Genomic DNA, 18,310 nt, shown 5'->3' with positions numbered 1-18,310 from the left:
GCAAAATGGGGGAAGGCAAACATTGGCAGAGGCTGGGCAAGACATTGGTTCCCAAGGGCAGGCAGGCAGGCAGGATTCTGCAAAGCGCAGATGCGCATGACAAGGATGCTCGCTCTGTGCCATGATTTGCGAGCTCGGCCCATGTACCTCGATCAAGTTCACACGGGTGGCTCCCTGGGCTGCCATGGCTCTGGCGCAGCCGTTCGAAGCACGTTTAATATCCCGTTTAGGAACAGTTTGACGGGAAGCCTGGACGACGTTGATGATTCTTTAAGACAGCCTAGATAAGTCAGTCGAGAGGTTATGCTGAAGAGGGAGTCTGTAGAACTGCCATTGCGGTCCCGTGGGTCAGGCCATCTCGTGCTCGACAGGCTCTAGACATCATCTCGTCTCCCATGGTGAGAGCTGACTTCGTGCCCGGCTCGGATATGGAGTGTTCAAATCCTCACGCCTCAACTGGGCAACATACTGCGGCACTGCGCAGGAGAGTGGGGGCGTCATCGATGGCAGAAACCCGATGATACCATAGGTCAAGTAGCTGAAGACCGGGCTGTCTGGACGTTGCTTTGCATGGGGCGTGGGGAAATGGGCAATAAAGGCTGAGAGGCAGGAGCAGTAACAGAAGAAAGACGCAGCCTGGCTCTTCCCACGTGCCATGGATGGACTGGCGTGCTTGATGAGGCGGCATTCCCAGAAGTCGGCAAGATCAGCCCGTCGACGGGTGAAGATATTGGCACGGCCGTGGTGGACACGAGGGTGGAATGGATCAAAGTGATGAGCTCGTGCACTCTGAGGTTCACCGACGGGCCAATGGTCGAGGTCAGAGCCGATATCTTCGATTTCCACTTCGATCCCCAGACGCCGGGGTCCCTAGGGGGTGTGGTTGTTGAGTAGCAATGTCCAACCATGGCATAAGACGAGGGCAACGAAGACGAGGACGACGAATGGGTGTACGGCGTTGTAAGAAACAGCAACAGACTTCTGGAGGGGAATTTCGACGTTGGTCTCGGTACCTACCTACCTTAGGCACCTTGCGAGTAGTTCCTGCCTGCAAATTGATAGCAACTTACTCTGAGAAACGAGGAAGGAAGTCGGCAAGGCGCCTTCCCCAAAGAAGCGACCGAGGCACTGTAACCGACTTGGCGCGCGCCAAGCGCCAAGCGCTCTTGTCTGGCAGGAGCACTAGCTGATCGCCCTCAGGGAAAGTGTGGCCCCGCTGCTGTCCTGCGCGACTGCCGAATCACGCCCGCCAATTCCACCACGTGGTGGTCTTGGTCCCTCCGTGTAGATGTGTAGGATGGATTCTTCCCGCCGCATCTCCCCGGACGCTCTCTTCCTCGAGATCACAGTTGAGTCGCTGACGCCTTCGTTCTCCCAATGGATCAAGTTTCTATAAATCGTGCTGCCTCCGCCAAGCAGCCAAGCGGCCAAGAACTCGGATGCCTTCCTCTGGTTTCGTTCCACCTGCTCGAACCCAACCGTCGAATGTCAACGCCACCAGACTCTGACCACACCCCGTCGGGGCTCCTTTCTCCTGTCTACTGAGCTTCGCCTTATTTGTCCCTCGACCCATACTACCAAACCCGGAACCTCTCCCAATATTTCCCCGATTTAGCTACATCCCCGGTTTCCTCCATACCCAGTCAATCAGCCGAACTCTCTCTCGCGTTAATCACGAAAGGCTGACTGACGAGTTTTCTCCCGAGCCACGCCTCGCCTGCCTTGCCGTTACTGCCTCTACCCGCGCTTACACTTGGGATGACCCTGACCGGTCCTTCCACGGTATCACCGAATCGTCCTCGTAGGCCACGTACCGTCACCCCGGTAATGGCTGCCACATCCATCAAGAAGCCCAAGCAATTACCAAACCGATTTTAACCTTCTCCGTTGGCAAATCACGTTCCTCCTCCGAAGCCCGTGTTCCTCTTCAGCAGACCAGAGCTGCCAGAGTTTGCCCTTGGCTGTGCGCTCTTGCATCGATGCGTCTTGTCTCTAATACCAACGCCAGCGCCGTCCGAATACCTCACATGGCTGTCTCCCTGGCCAGGAGCCTTTCTTGGCTAACCGGTACGAAAATATCGACGATACGATTTGACTTGGACTTTTGCCCGACAGAGAAGCTCGCTTCAAAGACTGCTGTATGGGAGCTACCCGAAGGATTCTCAGCATCGTCTTTGCCCTAAACAGTTGGTTCATGGACTCCCTAGCTCAGATGAGCCGGGCGGATCCAAATATCACACTTCCGCACTGGTCAACATCATCAGTCCTTCTCGGTATCTCAATCTCTTGTCATTGCCAAGTGGCTAGACGCTTGTCCTGGAGTCTAGGAAATCAAGATTTCGATGAATCTGTCATTTGCTCGGGAGTAGCCAACAGGTGATATCATGCTCTCTTCAGGGCAACCTAGGCCCCGAGGAAAAATGCAGGTTGTCACATTGGCAACCAAAACCCTTCGTCAACGGCGGCAACGGCTGCCTTTCCTGCGGCTGATTGGGTAGTCCAGAATCCTGAGACTGTGCACGTCGGTGTCCATCACGGCTAGGCCGTCTTGTCGTCAGGTCTCAGCTTCCCAGTTCGGTGAAACCACTGACGAGGGTTCAGAACTGACGAAAGAGTCCCGAATCTCTTAAAGATATCATTCATCGCACGTGGTCGATATCTTTGTCCTGGAGGTTGTAGCTCCCTCTCCTAGGCAACATTTCTCCGATATTTTTGTCAAAGGAACGGACAAAAACTGGAGTTGGAAGTTCTCTGAGAGGAAAAGAAACAACAGCCCTTGGTATGTGGATGATATTTCATCTTAGGAGTCATGCTATCCCTTTTTTCTGTCTATGCGATTGTGTTCACGAGGACGCAAAAGATCACCCTGAGGAACTAAATCTCTAGTTGCCCTTGCCATGGAATACTTTCTTTCTAGTCGTACCTTGGTGTCCTATAATTCTATCGAGAGTATGGAAAGTAGCATGAATCACTTTGCCATATATGGGGATTCTAGTGCCATGGGGTCATATGAATGCTGTCTCATCCGCAGCTCCTGGATCAAGTCAGTAGGCCGATGGATAATATGGGCCGGCCGATCGTTTGTACCAACTTTACGATCCCCCCCATGATGTCAGACTGAAGCCTAGCGGGATGCCCGGTTAGTTTCCTTTTCAGCGCTGTTTGGGCGCTCGTTGTCTCTAGTTGCCGACATTTTAGGTGGCGAAAGCCTTGTCGTCTGTATTATGAGGGCTTGATCTCGAGTACGGATCATCCAGCTGATTATGATTTCCTTTGCAACCTCGGCAACGTAGATCCGTCAGTATGTTCCAGTGGCGATTCCGATTTCGAATTTTGTGAACTTTCGCTCCCAGCAACTGTATGGTCACTGTGCTACCCGGCGCGGCATGCAGAGCCCGATGTGTTCCCTTCGCCACTTATGCGGAGCTAAGGGTCTACTTAGCTTTCGACGCGCGTGGACTGGTTTTAGGAAGGCTAGTGAAACCATTGTGTTCTATTAGCTGGCTAGCAAGTCATCGACGGCGCACGCGTCCGCCACTTAACTTTTGCGGACAACGCACGGCCCAATCCTGATGGTTACGGCACTCGGCTCGGTGCTTTTACTTCGCGGTGTGGCAGCGCAAACAGGACGGACTTTACGGCACTCGGCTCGGTGCTTTTACTACGATCATTGCCTCTCGGGGACGTCCCTGTGGAGTCGGCGTCTGTCAACCTAGCAACTCGGCGATATCTTGTATTACAGTATTAGGCAACAGCTTCCTCCGAGTGGAGCGGCATCCGCCGATAGACGACAGACCCGATTTAAATCTCTACAAGCCCCTAAACATACTCCCAACGACTGAATGTTACTGGAATACAGACGGTAGATCTAATATTTACTCGGTTAAGCCGCGGATACTTCCATTTGAGTGCGAGAGTTAGTGTTGCGTTCATGAACCTATTCATTGTTGGCAGAATGCATCAAGGGAGGACTGTAGACAGTATGGGCATCATCACCGTTCTCCCTTACCTACCTAGTATTACAAGGCAGAAAAAGCAATGTGCATACATCCACAAATAGATACGTACGAAGCCGGACCCCACTCAGAGGAACTATCCAAGCAGAGATCATCGACATGATTCATCCTGTCGGGGTCCACAGAATCCTTTGAGTAACGTAGAAATCCTCCAGAATGGCTTCACCGAGGTCTCAGTAGCTATCACGGGTGAACTATCGAAGGAGAGATCATCAACATGATTCATCCTGTCGGGGTCCATTGAATCCTTTCAGTAATCTAGAAATCCTTCGGAATGACCTCACCGAGGTCTCAGTAGCTCTCATAGGAGAATAGGCGGTCGCCATTCTATTTTCAAAGGTATAAATATGAGTCTTCATGCCTCTAGAAAACTGAATGTTTAGACCATCTCACACACTCATCCAACAAATACAACTTTATCATCAGCTCTCTTCCACAAGACCCTATACAACTCACTACTTACACCTAAAAGTGTGTCTACCATCTCCTTTGTCTCCCCTTTCCCTTCCTTTGACGAATACGAGGGAAAACTGACACTCCTCTACAGCTGACCTCACCCCCGCCAAAATGAAGACCACTTTTGCCTCCATCCTCGCCGCGACCGCCGTCTTGGCCACTACCGCGAACGCCTTCTCCATTACCAACTGCGTCACTGGGCAGTACAAGAACTTTGGCGAGGCCGGTAACAACAAGTGCAAGAACTTCAACGCCGGCAACTCCCTCACCTACGACAGCAACAAGGGCCTAACCCTGACGGCCTTCCAGGGTACCGACTGCAAGGGCAAGTCGTTCAAGACCACTGTTCAGAACGCTTGCACGGGTGCTCCTTTCACCGTTCTTTCTGTCATTGCCAGCTAAGCGCATGTTTCGGACTTTATAGCCAAGGCATACGAGCCTGGGGAGGAGTTTTCTGAGCCTCGTATGTTGAGTTTGGAGGACAGAAAGGGTGTTGTATATGAGATCTCGATTGAAAATCGGTTGTCTGTGAGGGAATCGGCGGTGTTTCATTGATTCTTGATAGTCATAGTACACCCTGAATTCAACGCATCAACCACCACTGTTGTCTTTTCAGAACCATGCACTACTTATGCATCTCCACCAAAATTTGTAAAATCTACCATCGTGGGAGGATTTGCATATTGGGAGTAGGCCTTGAACTAAGCAATTTCTTCATGGTGTCCACAAGCGCTTCTGCACTTTCATCCCAAGACCATAGCTTATTTTTGATAACGTTATGGGCTTGTTCCGCTCGACCAATGCCTCTGGATCCATTGAGGACCCGCATTGCATCACTGCTGACGAAACATGCTACGGAATGCTAGGATAACGTTGTCATCGACGACGTTTCCAACATATAGATATTGAATGCTCATGCTAAGCTATGTTATCTGCCACAAAAATCAATTCTCTTCCGTCCTGTGATTATGCGACTACGAAGCCATCAAATACGCAGGTGTTATCAGAACAGCCTCTCCGTAGACAAGTTGATGACATCCTCTGGGCTCTTGGCACTAACCCGGCTGCCCTTGATGTCAGTCCGGTCCAAAAGCTTCTCGTATAATGGCGCAAAGCTTTTGGAGGTTGTGACCTGAAAGCCATTCCAGTTCTGGGAACCCCTCTCTACTTCGACCTGGACGCGATAGGCAAGGTAGACCTCGTTGAAGCGAACATTTGTGTTCTCAGTCTGGCGGGCGGCGGCAATGGCGAAGCTGAACAGAGCACCTTGAGTCACGGCTGGGGCCACACGCTCACCGAGAGTTCCCTGAGCGCCGGTGCAAACTGTCCAGGTGCTTCTTTCAAAGCCCTGCTCGAGAAGATACGGCACGGTGGCGCGGTATGCGTCTGTTAGGGCATGTGGTCAGTTGCCCGAATCCTCTTCGTACCGCAAAGTCCCTGGTTTTGCCCCAGTCACTCACAGACATATGCCTCAAAATTGACTTTCAAAGCTTCGCGTAACGCAGCGGCCTCAAGTTCGAGAATTGGCGTGTCCCAGTACAAGCCGCCAGCTAAAAGTCCGAATCAGCCTAATCCACGGGGTAGAATAGTCGCTTTGGAAGTCCAGAAGAGGAGGCACAAGGAATCTACTTACGTGACGCCCATACATGCTGGAAGCTGGGTAGCTTTCCGGCACGGACTTGATCGATAAGGCCTCGAAGAGAGTCCTCCGACGTGGGATCAGCCTGCGCAATCGTGATTCCGTCACTGGTGCCTGCGTGTTTGTAGATCTTCTCTGCGTTGGCCTTGTCGCGGACAACAGCAATGACCTGGCGGTTCGAACTCAAGGCGGCAATAATAGCAGAGACACCCATGTTGCCAGAGGCACCAAACACCAGAACGGTCTCCTGCATGGTGGCTTGGTGTGCGTAGGTTGTTTCTGAGATAAGATGATTGGCTTTGAATGTCTCGAGTACTTTTTGTCTTGCAGCCTCCTGGAAGTGGCTCTGGAATCAGCTGGTATTTATGCATCTCTCGACTATGAGCCATCTTCCTCGTTGACCTACCCCTCTGTTTCACATCTATTCGAGGCGTACCCGCACGCCAACAGACACGCGGTGTCATCTGCAACTCGTAATCGATTTCCCAACCCCGAACTATTTGGACCCGACCGGACATTTGAGATTGGACCGAGTCCGAAGGCATGCCGCTGATCCTCTAGGCCGTGGGCGAACCTTCGTTGGCTCTTGACCCCAGTTCCATCGATGGCAGGTTGCTCACGTAACCTAGACTGGATTATCAATCATTCGGTATCGACCCCACAAACGCTTTCTACGCTACCGGCTTAAAGTCTTGGCCGAGCAAAAGGAGCAACCCGATCGGCAGCTGTAGTGGGGTGATAAGAAATGGGACCTTCTGGTGGTGCGCTGTGAAGTGACCTCAAGCCAATGGGACGCTCTGTTATGTTTGATCGGGTTATCCTTTTGCGCTGCAAGAAGACTCTTGAGCCGGTACTGTATCGCAAGTGCTTCTCACACTCAAGGACCAAGCGAGCCCGGTGTTTTCCATCCAGAGAAGTCCGTTGTCTATCCGGGGTCACCACAAAACCGCGGGAGGCCAAAAACCCCTTCTAGGTCTGTTAGATGAACTTTATGTTATAATATGACCAAACTCTCACGCAGCAAGCGAAAAGTATTTACTTTCTCCTCTATTATGACAAAGATGACCTGACGCTTGGGTATTATCCTTCCTCAAATCCGGACACCCATCTAGTTATGCTTCACTTCTACTTTTTCCTTCTCCTCTGAGGTCGACGTCTTATTTGGACCTTTACCAGGCCTAATGACACCGGCTCTCATGGCCTTGGTCATTTCCTTTGCGACCTTGACCGGGTTGCGACCAGATGTGAAGAACTCGTCAATCTCCTCTAGTCCGAAGTTACTAGTTTCTGGGTAGAAATAGTAGATTACGGGAACGAAGACGAAGTTGGTGACCATGAAAATCAGATAAGCCTTCCATTGCAGGCGATTGATAATGACTGGGGTGATCATGACGACGAAGAAGTTCCACAGCCAATTGGAACTTATGCCAACAGCCGTCCCGCGAGTTCGAGCGTGGAGCGGGAGGATCTCGGGGACGACGACCCACGGAACACAGTTCATACCCATTCCGAAAATCAGATTGTACCTTTGTCCACGGTCAGTTCTCGGCCGAGAGAGGCTTGCGAGCGGCCACTTACAGGAAGAAAAATGCTACCGAAGCCGAAGCGCAAGCTTGACCGTTTGCAAGCCCGACTCGAGATAAGAGCACCGAAATCATGAGCATGCAGAATCCAAGCCCAGCACTTCCCCACATCATAGTTTTGCGGCGGCCCATTCGGTCCAAGGCAAGAGCTGGCAGTATGGAGCCGAACATGAACATCATCTGCACGCAACCCCCGATGATCTGGGCCAGGTGAGCCGTCATTCCGACATTCTGCACCAAAACTGACGGGATGTAGTAAACAACCAGGTTGATGCCTCCTATTTGGTTCATGAACTGTGCACCCCATGCCAGAAGAACACGATGGCCGGTTCTGAGGTGGTCGTTCTTGAAGATGCTGACCCAAGAGGACGACTTCTCTTCTATAGCGTCTAGCTCGATGGCATGGTGTATTGCGTGGACTTCTGTTCGGATGTACTCGTCGGTAGGGTCTTTGTCAAAAACGTCACAGAGAACCTGAACTGCCTCCTGCTCGCGGCCGTGCTTGAAAAGCCATCGAGGGGATTCCGGCAGGGCAAAAACCAAGACAATGACGACGAGCGCGAAGACAATTTGGAAGGCTAGGGGAAGCCGCCACGCAATAGGGCCGCCGACGTATGACATGCCGAAATCGAACCAGTATGCGAAAACGATTCCGACGCCCACGAAAAGTGTTTCGGCAGACACCAGTCGGCCCCGGTACTTTCGATCACAAAGTTCAGATTGATACCTACGAAGACGTTCGTGAGTACTTTTTCGGGGATCTGAGACGTGAATTTCACTTACATAGGAACAGTCGAGGTCTTCATACCAGTGCCGAAGCCCGTGACGATACGTCCGATTACTAGGTGAGGGACAGTGTATGCCGTTGCTTGCAGCGTGGCTCCAACAATAACGAACGCCATGGCGGTCCAGATCGTCTTTCGTCGGCCGAGCTTTTCGCCAAAGACGAAATTCACTTAGGTTCCGAGGAATTAGCGCGAATTCCAATCTCAAGAGTTGGAAGCGGAAATCATCTTACGAACGCAACCAAAGAGGCATCCCAAGTTGTAACACGACACGATGATACCAGTTTCTGAGTCAGACGGATGGTCGAATTGGTTCAGCCAGTCCTCCATCTGGAGGATACCTCCAAAGACCTGCTAGTATGTTAGTTGGATTCACCGTGACATTTTCTTTTTCTGAGAGAAGGGGGGACTTACGCCTTGATCGTAGCCAAACAGCACAAATGCAATCAGACAGCATATCGTTACGCCGAACTGAAGGCTCTTGCCCCGACCGAGACTAAAAAACATGATTGAGAGTTGCGTGCTCTAAAAGGTTCAAAGTCTCAACAAAACGACAATATCAGAAGGCGTCGAATGGGTTTGTGAAGTCTTTCGTGGAGGGAGAAATGTTCCCATCAAGAATTTGGTTGAACTCCAGTAATATGCTGACTGAATCGTAATCTGGGGTTTCGGGTTGAACCCCGCGAAATCGTATCTGATGGACCATGACAATGCGGGGAAAGACGAAACAGGCAAATGTAGGCCCCACACGCTGCACGCCAACTGGACCAATCCCTGGAGTACGTGGGTTATTTGGACGCTTCAGCGACTCGAGGATGCCGGACAACTTGAATGACCAGGTATGGAACCGAGTCTGGGCATGGTGACCCTGGGAAGCCGTATCCTTATACTCATGCAAGCACAAGCATGCCGACGCCGTGTGACTCGGTAGACGGCTGAGCGGGGAAACTAATATTCAACTGCACGGGTCGGAATATGCAGGGTCATATTGGACACTGGTTGGATATTTTGCATGATGTTCCTCGATGGTACTTTTGACTCTTAACTTCATCCTGCTTGAAGAAACTGAATGTAACAATCTATTACTGCGACCTGGAGGTACCGCAACCCGATTACCGCTAGCCGATAGGGCGGATATGCGGTTATCAGATGCTGCCCAGACCGGATGACGTCCTGGCATTGAATGCTGCACGGTGAAAAGCAGGGATTGTTTCCAGTCAGTCCATATTGTAAAAGAATCATTGGTGTTCTCTTTCTCCTTCGTTCGATGTGATCGGTTGGTGGTGGTGGCTTCTCCGGTTGTTCCCCGGCAGATTATGCGTACCAATCATCGACGTGTATATTATGTGGCACAACCTGCCCCGTGTGTGAGGATCTGAGGCTGGATAACCCGACATGACATGCATGTTGACCTCGGCGCAGCATGCAACCTGCTCGAGTAGTCTGGCGCGCCTGTGATATGAGGGGGCTGACTGGCGATGGACAACAGCCCTTTGCGATTGACAACCAGCAAGCGACAGTATACAGCCAGGCTATTGATAAGCTGAATCGCTGGAAAACACTCACACAGGCATATTCGGCTGCTTCCGTTTACGGGACTTACTCGAAAACGTTCATGTGGGCACGTACACTAGGGGAGAATAAGGGCTACCAGTGCTCTTGTATGAGGCATTGCGGAACCGAGAAGGGTTGCTTCAGCTCGGAAACCAACCATAGCAAGAAATCAATACGGATGGACTACCACCTCATTCTTATGGCCTTCGGCGAAGCCCTCATTTCTGAAATTCTAGCCAGTAAGAAGGGTACCGGGAGAAAGCAAATGCCGAGTCCGTGGCTCCGACGCCTTCCTGGCTCGGCCCCACAACGCGGGCCGCCCCGACTGCTTCGGTTGCTACTAGCGTCCTCCGCTCAACGCTCGAGCGCAGGTCGAATGCCGGCGATCATTTGTGCCAAGTTGCCAGACGAGACCAGCCGTTCGAACTCGTTGTGGAAGCCATAAGATGATGTTCCGTTCAAGTAAAAATTTGATTATTTGGGAAGTAGATACGTAGGTACACTGAACGATCATGAATTCCCATTTAGCTCGATCTCGATGAGCATAATCCCAGTACGTTCTCAGCCTCCTTGCGGTCATCTCTGGTGTCTCAGTTATACGGGATCTGCGACGCCACTTACGTTGGGCTGCAGTTGTGGCTTCCCGTTCACAATTGATCAAAGCATCCCAAAACAGATTCAACCCCCTTACCTATATCAGCTTCTGCTTTGGTCAGCAAAATTGGTTCATAGGGTCAACGACCCAAAAGTGTCAATATAATCTGTAGCAACCAGCCGACGCTTCAGTATCGTCGGCATCCAGTTCAATACTCTGGAATCGGTATTTTCCTGTACTGCTGGCCTAGTAATGACCGTGAGATTGCCATGTAAGACAAAATCCTCACCAGAAGCTCCCCGTGGACTGGCTGTGAAAGTATATGCTGTGGAGACCCCGCCTATGACTTACTACTCTGGTATGCGTAGTTGCAGACTATTCTGCATTGGAGATACCCCCTCGACAAATCCCCACAAACATCCAAGACATAGCGCAACCGTCAATGATGATCATTGAGCCCAAACTTCGCGCCATCCCATTTAGGGAACTCTTGTATCGAGCAATCAGACGATAGTTTAGATACGGGTGGGTCCCTAGGCAGAATCACAGGCCAGAACATTTTTCTTATTCGTACTTCACAGGGGCATCGCTTTAAAATGGCCATCCCTTCAGCACCGAACCTTTCAACTCTCTCCCGTCAATCTCAACGCTTATAAGACTTCATAACATGGCCAACGCATCGACAGACGGCCCAACCTGGGTATCGCAAATGCAACTGCCGGATTCTCAAATTGGTAGTACGCAGAAATTCGCAGACTGTGCCCACCGAACGAACAAGACAACGAATAACAAACGAATAATTGCTTGCTGCGATGGAACATGGAACAATTCGTGAGGTCAAAGAACTTGCTTTCCCTGTTGAAATACTAAGCTCCATTTCAACAGAAACAAGATGGGGGGCATTCCAACCAATGTTGCTCGTATTTCGGCTGCAATCGCTCGTAAATGCTGTAATGGCATGCCACAAATTGTGTACTACACACGAGGAGCGGGCACAGACTCTTCCAAAGTTGGACAGTACCTTGGAGGCGTCTTGGGGAAGGGCGTAGTCCAGGTAAGCCTGTCCATCACGATATGATGGTTCTGTCGCAATTGCGCAATTTTGACGAGGAACCCCTGTTTAGGATATTGCGGATACCTATCGCTTCATCTGCGACAACTATAACCCCGGGGATGAGATTATCATTCTTGGATTTTCCAGGGGTGCTTTCACTGCTCGTTCAGTCTCGGGGCTTGTGTGCAACATTGGGCTCCTGAACCGTGTGGGATTGTCACAATTCGGTGCAATTTTCCATGACTACCAGAACTTCGCCAACTGGAAGCCAGACGGGAAGTTCAACAAGGATGATCACCTTGTGGGGTTTACTTTGTCTAATCTTGAGCGTCTTGAGATATTTAAGGCGGGTCCAGCAAGACGCAGCAACGCAGCTTTGGAAAAAGCGCTTGACGAGAACAAGCAAGAAATCTTCAAATCCATGGTGGAGTGCAAAGGAGGAAACGGTCAAACAAGGCTTCGGGAAATGGCACAGCTTTACAGGAAGGGACTTGTAGAGGTAAGATATTCTGCCCCGTTTCCTTCCGGCTTATGTTTTCATCCTTGAACTATAAATTTGCCTCTGACCAAATTACCAGCATGAGATGATCCTGTGCCAAAGAAAGTCACGGAATGAAGGTGGCCGGATAGTCAATGAGTTTGTCCCCACAGAGGTCAAGGTCAAAGCAGTAGGTCAGTAAAACAGGCCGCAGGGGATTGATGCATTAGGTCTGTATCAACTGACAGATTCATGGCAACTAGGTGTATGGGACACGGTTGGAAGTCTCGGCTGGCCAAAGATGCCGTGGGAGAAGATTCGCAAAGATCGCAGCGCCGATGAGGTATGAATATTGTTTCCACATCTTTCTACTTATGCTACCTCATCTTGTAGGAGTCTGGTATACTAACAGTCCTCAGCTTCGATTCGCAAGTCTTGATGTTCATCCAAAAGTTGAACACGCTTTCCATGCACTTGCACTCGATGAGTGGAGGACGGCGTTCAAACCAACCCTGTGGGGAATGAAAGACAATAGTACAACTAATCTTCGACAAGTTTGGTTTCCCGGCAGCCACAGCAACGTAGGTGGGGGATTTCCCGACCAGCAAATCGCATCAATTGCCATGGCCTGTATGTGTCTTCCTCCTAAGTGAGACAGATGTTATCAGTCGCATACTGACCAGAGGACGATGCAGGGATGGCTGATCAGCTCACGTCAATTGGTGTTGAGTTTAGCACCCCGGAGATGAAGCGTCTTTTTTACACGCTTGAGCCTGGCGTCAAACCACGTGAGTGGGCTTTAGGGCGAATTGCGAATCCTGACGCCACTACATCCATCCCAGACCAGGCATATAACGCACTGTGGTACCCCTGGCAGAGACTCAATCGTGAGAACACCGTTCTTGGCACCCGAACGCCCGGAAACTACAAGGAAGACGACAAAAAGACCTTGATTAAGGATCCAAATGAGTTTATACACCCCTCGGTGCGTATTAGGTACCTCTACAAAGGATTGGGCCTTGATGACGAGGATGAGTGGGAATGCGCGGCATTGACAAAGAATGGATACACACTCGAGAAGAGTACTGAGCCTCCTAAGCTTGGAGATCAGTACCTAAGAGACCCGATTGCCTCTACCTATGAGACTTTGAGTGGAAAAGTCTCCTCGGTCCATGGGGGCCATGCATTGGAGACCCAATCTCACAAAGACCACACGCTGGTTGTCCATCAAATGCCCTTCGAGAGGGACCTCTGTCTCCTTGACCAAGCCAAGAACCAATGGGTCTGGACCAAAGATGTCGGAGATGGAAAAAAGACCATCCAAGAGGAGCGAATCGGCATGTGGGAACGTCTCTTCATCGATATCAACCATAAGATGGTTCAAAGACAGAAAAGTGACGAGAAGGCGGCAAAGACGGCGCCGAGCTCTGGTCAGTCCAAGAAGTTCAGTTTGAAAAGACTGTTTTACGACGGGTACCAATTCGCTAAGGGTCGAGCTGGCAAGATGCTCAACCGCGCCTTTGACGGATTGCTTGGTCCATCAGTGAAGCCCATGCCTCGGGCTCTGGATTATCCCCAGAAACATGGGTATCACGACATGATCTCTTGGCAGCTTGGCGACACGACAAAAACCCGACCGAAGAACCCCTGGTAGAACTATCTGATTGAAGCCTGGGGGCCGGTGGCTGAGAAATATTGTATGGTTCCATAAATTTTGAACGACGGAGGTGAAAGGAGGAATTTAATGCGTAGGAACACTTATGGCACACTCGAATCCATCCTCATTCGCGATAATGACAAGTATTGCTATCTTAAACGCAGCCACAGAACGGTCCCCATACCCACGTTCATGTTCATTATGCCAAGTTGTAAGGCAATGAATAGCTTAAGACAGATTTTTCAACGTCTCAAGTTCCACTAGGCATTCATTTTCTAACATTTACCGTACTGCAGCCCACCTCAATTATAAGTGTCCAGACTTCACCGGGACAGAAGTAGAGGTCGGGCTGGCCTTAACTGATAGACGTTTCTATCATTAAACTCGAACTCCACGCCTAGACTTCTCAGACACTCACTCTGACTAAGTAAACCGTATATGGCAATGGCATATGCTCAAATCTCGTCATTAGCCCAGGCTAGGGCCATATGTCGATGCCCAAGCGTCATAATTTGGGGAAAGCATCAGCTGCTGCATGTGTCGACGTCGGATTCCCACGTTTCCCCCGTCGAAAATTGGAAGAACCATTGCGTTGTTGAGAAGCTCCGAAAAAGGCTGCTCGGTATCATAGGCGGATCTGCGAGTTCGTGACAATCGTAAGGCTGTGGACGTTATCGTGATGCAAAACAGGCAATGGTAAACTTACACTCCAACCGCGTTGATAGCATCAGTAACAGCTTTGACGGCGGCATCGCTGCAATAGACCTTGGCTGCCAGCGCTAGCTCACGCCTTGCGCTGTAATCGCCCGGCCCGTTTTCCAAAGCGTGAGCGGCTTTCCATGTCAATGCTCGGCACGCCTCCGTCTGCATTTTGATACCGGAGAGGAGGTCGGCAACAGCCTGCCGCTCCAGCAGGGGAACCTTGCCTCCGCGGCAGTCGCGTTTGGCGAAGGAGAGGGCAGCATCGAAAGCTGCACGCATCAAACCGACCGCCATGGCACCGACGAGCACGGCGCTGCAATCGAACGAGCCCGAGGCGACCGCTGCACCTTCCCCTGGTGCACAGAGAACATTCTTCGCAGGGACGCGGACATTTCGATATTTGATATGAGGTCCGGAAGTAGAGGTGTGCCCGGGGGTAGAAACCTGGCGCAGGACTTGGAAGCTTCCATCGCCGCTCCGTTCAAGATCCGCGGGGGTGACCAGAATGATCATAACGCTGTCTTCAGGGTTCGCTTCCGGCTGATGCGTGGCAGACACGTCGCGGCAGACCACGCAGGCTAAATCAGCGCCCTTAAGCTCCCAGCCTGCGCTGTTCGTCGCCCATATCTTCTCCCCGTTGATGATCCACTCGTCCCCCTCGCGGTAAGCCGTGGTGTTGAGTCCGGCCGCGCCTTTTTCCAGATAATTAGCTACTCCACCTGGCTCGCTGAATACAAGTGAAGCAAGCGGGGCCCCTTGACTGCTTAAAAAGGGCTCCAGAAACTCGCGATGTTCTGGCTTTTGCGTCAGGTTCAGAGGTGTCAATCCTAAGCCCGTCGCAAAGATGGTAAGAGAAGCGCTCGGTTCCACCGCATCTGTCAAAGATAGTGTCAATATCTAGTTCAGTGGGTATGTTGTTTTGAAGGCGGCTCTGTTCAGTAGATCCGCTGCTCTATACTATAGTTCGGCGGTTTCTTTACTGTTTGATTTGTTTTCCTACCCGAGTCGGAATAGGTCAAAAGTTTGGAAATTTCTTACAACACTCTTCAACCATAATGGCAGCCTCAAGCAGTGACCCACTGGCACCACCGAGGCTTTTGGAAATCTGCCCCTTGATCATTCCGCCCGCCACTGCTGTGCTGTAGATCGACCGAGTAGCTTGAAATCGCTTGTGCTGTTCCGAATGTACTGCATACTCAGCTCGTGCAGGTCTGAGTACATGTTGGGCAAATTCAGCCGCAGTCTTGCGAATCTGCTCTTCGGTGGTACTAAGGGTGAAGTCGACAGGCATTCTTTCGGACGTCTCAGCTTATTATTGCTGCTCGCAAGAGGTAGAGAATCAGTGATGCGATGGTAGCAGGAGTCATAGGCTCTTACATCTCGGTAATTCTTCCACTGACTATTATTTCTATAACGCTTCTCGGTTAACTTTATGCCACAGATCCATAACGGCTTTGCGATAGGTGCAATAACTTGTATAAATCTCACGTCATCTTCGCCGGCTCGTTAGGTCTCTGCGCATGTCTTCTTATGTCAGATCTGTTAGTTCAGTATTATGAAGGGGTCAAAATTTTTAGTTGAAGCTATGATTGGGCGAGCTCGACGTTCTGCATGGCGTTCTTCATGCTCGGCATTGGAATACCGGGGGTCCCGTTACACTATTGAATGCAGGCTCAAGTACAGAATAAGCTCAGCTCAAAAAATCACTCAAGTCCGCTGGCAGATCTCTGGACCAGCAGAGTCCGTTTGCCCAGTGGGGGCAAAGGATCTGCCAAGGAACATGGGTTGGATAATCTTCAGGACATACTGGGGAAATGTGCTTGCTAAGGCTGCACTCCCCATGACTTTGCCCGTCTTGCGTTTGAGTAGCTTGAAGACACTAAAGCCATGCTTGCCGGGTGACATCTACCAAGCCAAAATTTTGTCTGGAACGCACACCAACTTTCCTGACGTGGTCTCACGACTCGCTCCGTCAATAGCCTGAAGCACTCCACTGACAGAGCTCTCGACGTCAATCAGGTGCTCAACATCAACGTTCCACTGCCTGGCCGCATATTCGCCCATTGAAGTCCGGACGAAGCCTGGATCGACAGCCACGCTAACCAGGTTCTCGTTCTGCACATGTAACCCCTTCACAAGCCAATTGAAAGCAGCTTTGCTTGGGCCATACGCGCCGCTAGGGACGGGTTTGAAGAATTCGATGGACCCCATTATTGACGAAATGGCGATGAATTTGGGACCGATCTCTCCGGTAGCTCTTGGCTTGTTCATCAGTGGCCAAAGACCTTGAAACACCATCAAGGGCGAGATAGTGTTGACCTCGAAAAGGCTTCTGAGGTCTTCGGCGCTGAGTGATGCTACCGGCGATGCCAGGCAGCCTGCACCAGCATTACTGATCAAGACGTCGATGTGATCAATCGCGCTAGATGTTGCCTGGTCAAAAGCCTCGCGAACAGCAGACGGGGTTGGAGCTTTGGTGAAATCGAGAATCATGATGTGGATCTGGCTGCTGTCGCCTTTCTGGGCATTCCCAATGGCGGATTCCAATGAGGCAGCTGCTTCTTTGTTGCGGACAGATGCAATGACTGTCGTAAATGGCCTGGCTAATAAGCCTTTTACAAGGCCTAGCCCTATGCCTTTGTTGCCTCCTGTGACCGCATAGATGGTGTTTGCCATGGCGGAAGTATAGTTGAAGGCAAACTTAGGGAACAAGTCGGTGGTGGAGTGTTGACAAATGTTCGTCTTCAGCTGCGTTCTTGTTGATCAGCATTGGAAAAGAATATGTTTGACTCGCACTGGATATCGATCTGGTTATGTAGGATATAAAAGAATAGGAATAAAATATGACATGCGCTAGATTCGAGCTTATTCGGGTGACTAGTCTCAAAAAGGAGCGGCATCCCAGCATTCGGAGGAGATGTCGGACTTGGGGGTCCGGCCTGCTCCTTCTTTTTCCGTGTCATGGGGAAGCCCGCCGCAATTTGCGAATGAAGCTCGCAGGCTTCTAATACTGGAGGTGCATAAACTCACGCCCCTTCGATTCTTGATTGGGAAACTTCAAGTGATTCGTGAGAAGACAATCACAGGTCGAGAGACAGGGCCAAATCTGTTGCATGGGTCGCTCTCCTTTCTGACTTAACCCCCTGTGCTACGCATGCAGAAGCGTCTCTTGACTAGCTAGTGTTTGCTTCGGCTTCCATTTTTTGAAGTTTGGCTAAGTCCAACGCCGCCTGGTTCCCCGTTCAACAGTTCGAGACTGGATCATAGCCGACCCCTGCCGTCAAATAGATTGACTGCTTCTGGATATAACAGCCTACTGCTGATTAGTGACACTTCAGTCAGCCACAAATTGTGCAAAACTAAGGTGAATGAGAGCAATCTCTTGGCAGATTACACCTACAAAAGGTATGCCTTTGGACTAGGGATTCCGGGAGCGGGGTTCTTGAATCATCGAATCATGAACTAATGCATTGAATCCGCTTTGAGAAACTTGCTTTGAATGACCCGATTTGCCTGAATGATTGGTCCGATTGAGATTACTTCAATGGAGAATATGACCCACGTGGTTAGTCTGATAACCATACATATATCCGACGTGGGCTTGTAGATGGGAGAGTATGTAAAGATATGTACGAGTAGATGAAGGCCGGGGTGGGAACATAGACTAACTATCCAACTCTATTATTATTTCACACTTTCAGCAAGCCGAATTGTATATGTATGTTGCTTACCACTTTTCACTGACTTACCTGAATCGACATCATGTTACTGAAAATCGGTAAAGTCAAGCA

General features: G+C 50.6%; 7 protein-coding genes across 7 annotated transcripts; 2 read left to right on the top strand and 5 right to left on the bottom strand.

Moving 5' to 3' along the window:
• Positions 1-530: 530 nt before the first annotated feature.
• On the bottom strand, positions 531-908 carry LY79DRAFT_580434 (uncharacterized protein; the record flags this gene model as incomplete). The annotated part of the gene is made up of 1 exon (XM_060560106.1): positions 531-908. The coding sequence occupies one exon, from the start codon at positions 906-908 to the stop codon at positions 531-533; it is 378 nt and encodes a 125-aa protein (XP_060413352.1).
• Positions 909-4,186: 3,278 nt separating this feature from the next.
• LY79DRAFT_556370 (uncharacterized protein) lies at positions 4,187-5,355 on the top strand. The gene is made up of 2 exons (XM_060558011.1): positions 4,187-4,487; positions 4,564-5,355. Exon 2 carries the CDS (start codon positions 4,584-4,586, stop codon positions 4,872-4,874), a length of 291 nt encoding a protein of 96 aa, XP_060413351.1. The 5' UTR covers positions 4,187-4,487; positions 4,564-4,583; the 3' UTR covers positions 4,875-5,355.
• Positions 5,356-6,729, bottom strand: LY79DRAFT_659953 (uncharacterized protein). The gene is made up of 4 exons (XM_060562759.1): positions 6,518-6,729; positions 6,106-6,445; positions 5,933-6,022; positions 5,356-5,858 (listed from the first exon to the last, which is right to left on the bottom strand). The coding sequence occupies exons 2-4, from the start codon at positions 6,362-6,364 to the stop codon at positions 5,476-5,478; spliced, it is 732 nt and encodes a 243-aa protein (XP_060413350.1). The 5' UTR covers positions 6,365-6,445; positions 6,518-6,729; the 3' UTR covers positions 5,356-5,475.
• Positions 6,730-7,219: 490 nt separating this feature from the next.
• Positions 7,220-8,986, bottom strand: LY79DRAFT_517183 (general substrate transporter; the record flags this gene model as incomplete). Its single annotated transcript, XM_060554899.1, has 5 exons — positions 7,220-7,637; positions 7,690-8,421; positions 8,478-8,649; positions 8,713-8,830; positions 8,894-8,986. 5 exons carry the CDS (start codon positions 8,984-8,986, stop codon positions 7,220-7,222), a joined length of 1,533 nt encoding a protein of 510 aa, XP_060413349.1.
• Positions 8,987-11,295: 2,309 nt separating this feature from the next.
• LY79DRAFT_517073 (uncharacterized protein) lies at positions 11,296-13,814 on the top strand (the record flags this gene model as incomplete). The annotated part of the gene is made up of 7 exons (XM_060554889.1): positions 11,296-11,459; positions 11,514-11,682; positions 11,753-12,181; positions 12,261-12,354; positions 12,424-12,503; positions 12,580-12,790; positions 12,856-13,814. 7 exons carry the CDS (start codon positions 11,296-11,298, stop codon positions 13,812-13,814), a joined length of 2,106 nt encoding a protein of 701 aa, XP_060413348.1.
• Positions 13,815-14,285: 471 nt separating this feature from the next.
• Positions 14,286-15,810, bottom strand: LY79DRAFT_633635 (acyl-CoA dehydrogenase domain-containing protein; the record flags this gene model as incomplete). Its single annotated transcript, XM_060562218.1, has 3 exons — positions 14,286-14,454; positions 14,524-15,394; positions 15,558-15,810. The coding sequence occupies 3 exons, from the start codon at positions 15,808-15,810 to the stop codon at positions 14,286-14,288; spliced, it is 1,293 nt and encodes a 430-aa protein (XP_060413347.1).
• A 265-nt stretch (positions 15,811-16,075) lies between these two features.
• Positions 16,076-17,374, bottom strand: LY79DRAFT_556351 (short chain dehydrogenase). Its single transcript, XM_060558010.1, has one exon. It carries the CDS (start codon positions 17,193-17,195, stop codon positions 16,425-16,427), a length of 771 nt encoding a protein of 256 aa, XP_060413346.1. The 5' UTR covers positions 17,196-17,374; the 3' UTR covers positions 16,076-16,424.
• Positions 17,375-18,310: the final 936 nt, after the last annotated feature.

Source organism: Colletotrichum navitas (genome assembly GCF_030913465.1).
Source record: "Colletotrichum navitas strain CBS 125086 chromosome Unknown LY79scaffold_36, whole genome shotgun sequence".
NCBI lineage: Eukaryota > Fungi > Ascomycota > Sordariomycetes > Glomerellales > Glomerellaceae > Colletotrichum > Colletotrichum navitas.
The sequence above is the reverse complement of the archived record's forward strand: the minus strand, read 5'-3'. Positions and strand labels throughout refer to the sequence as shown.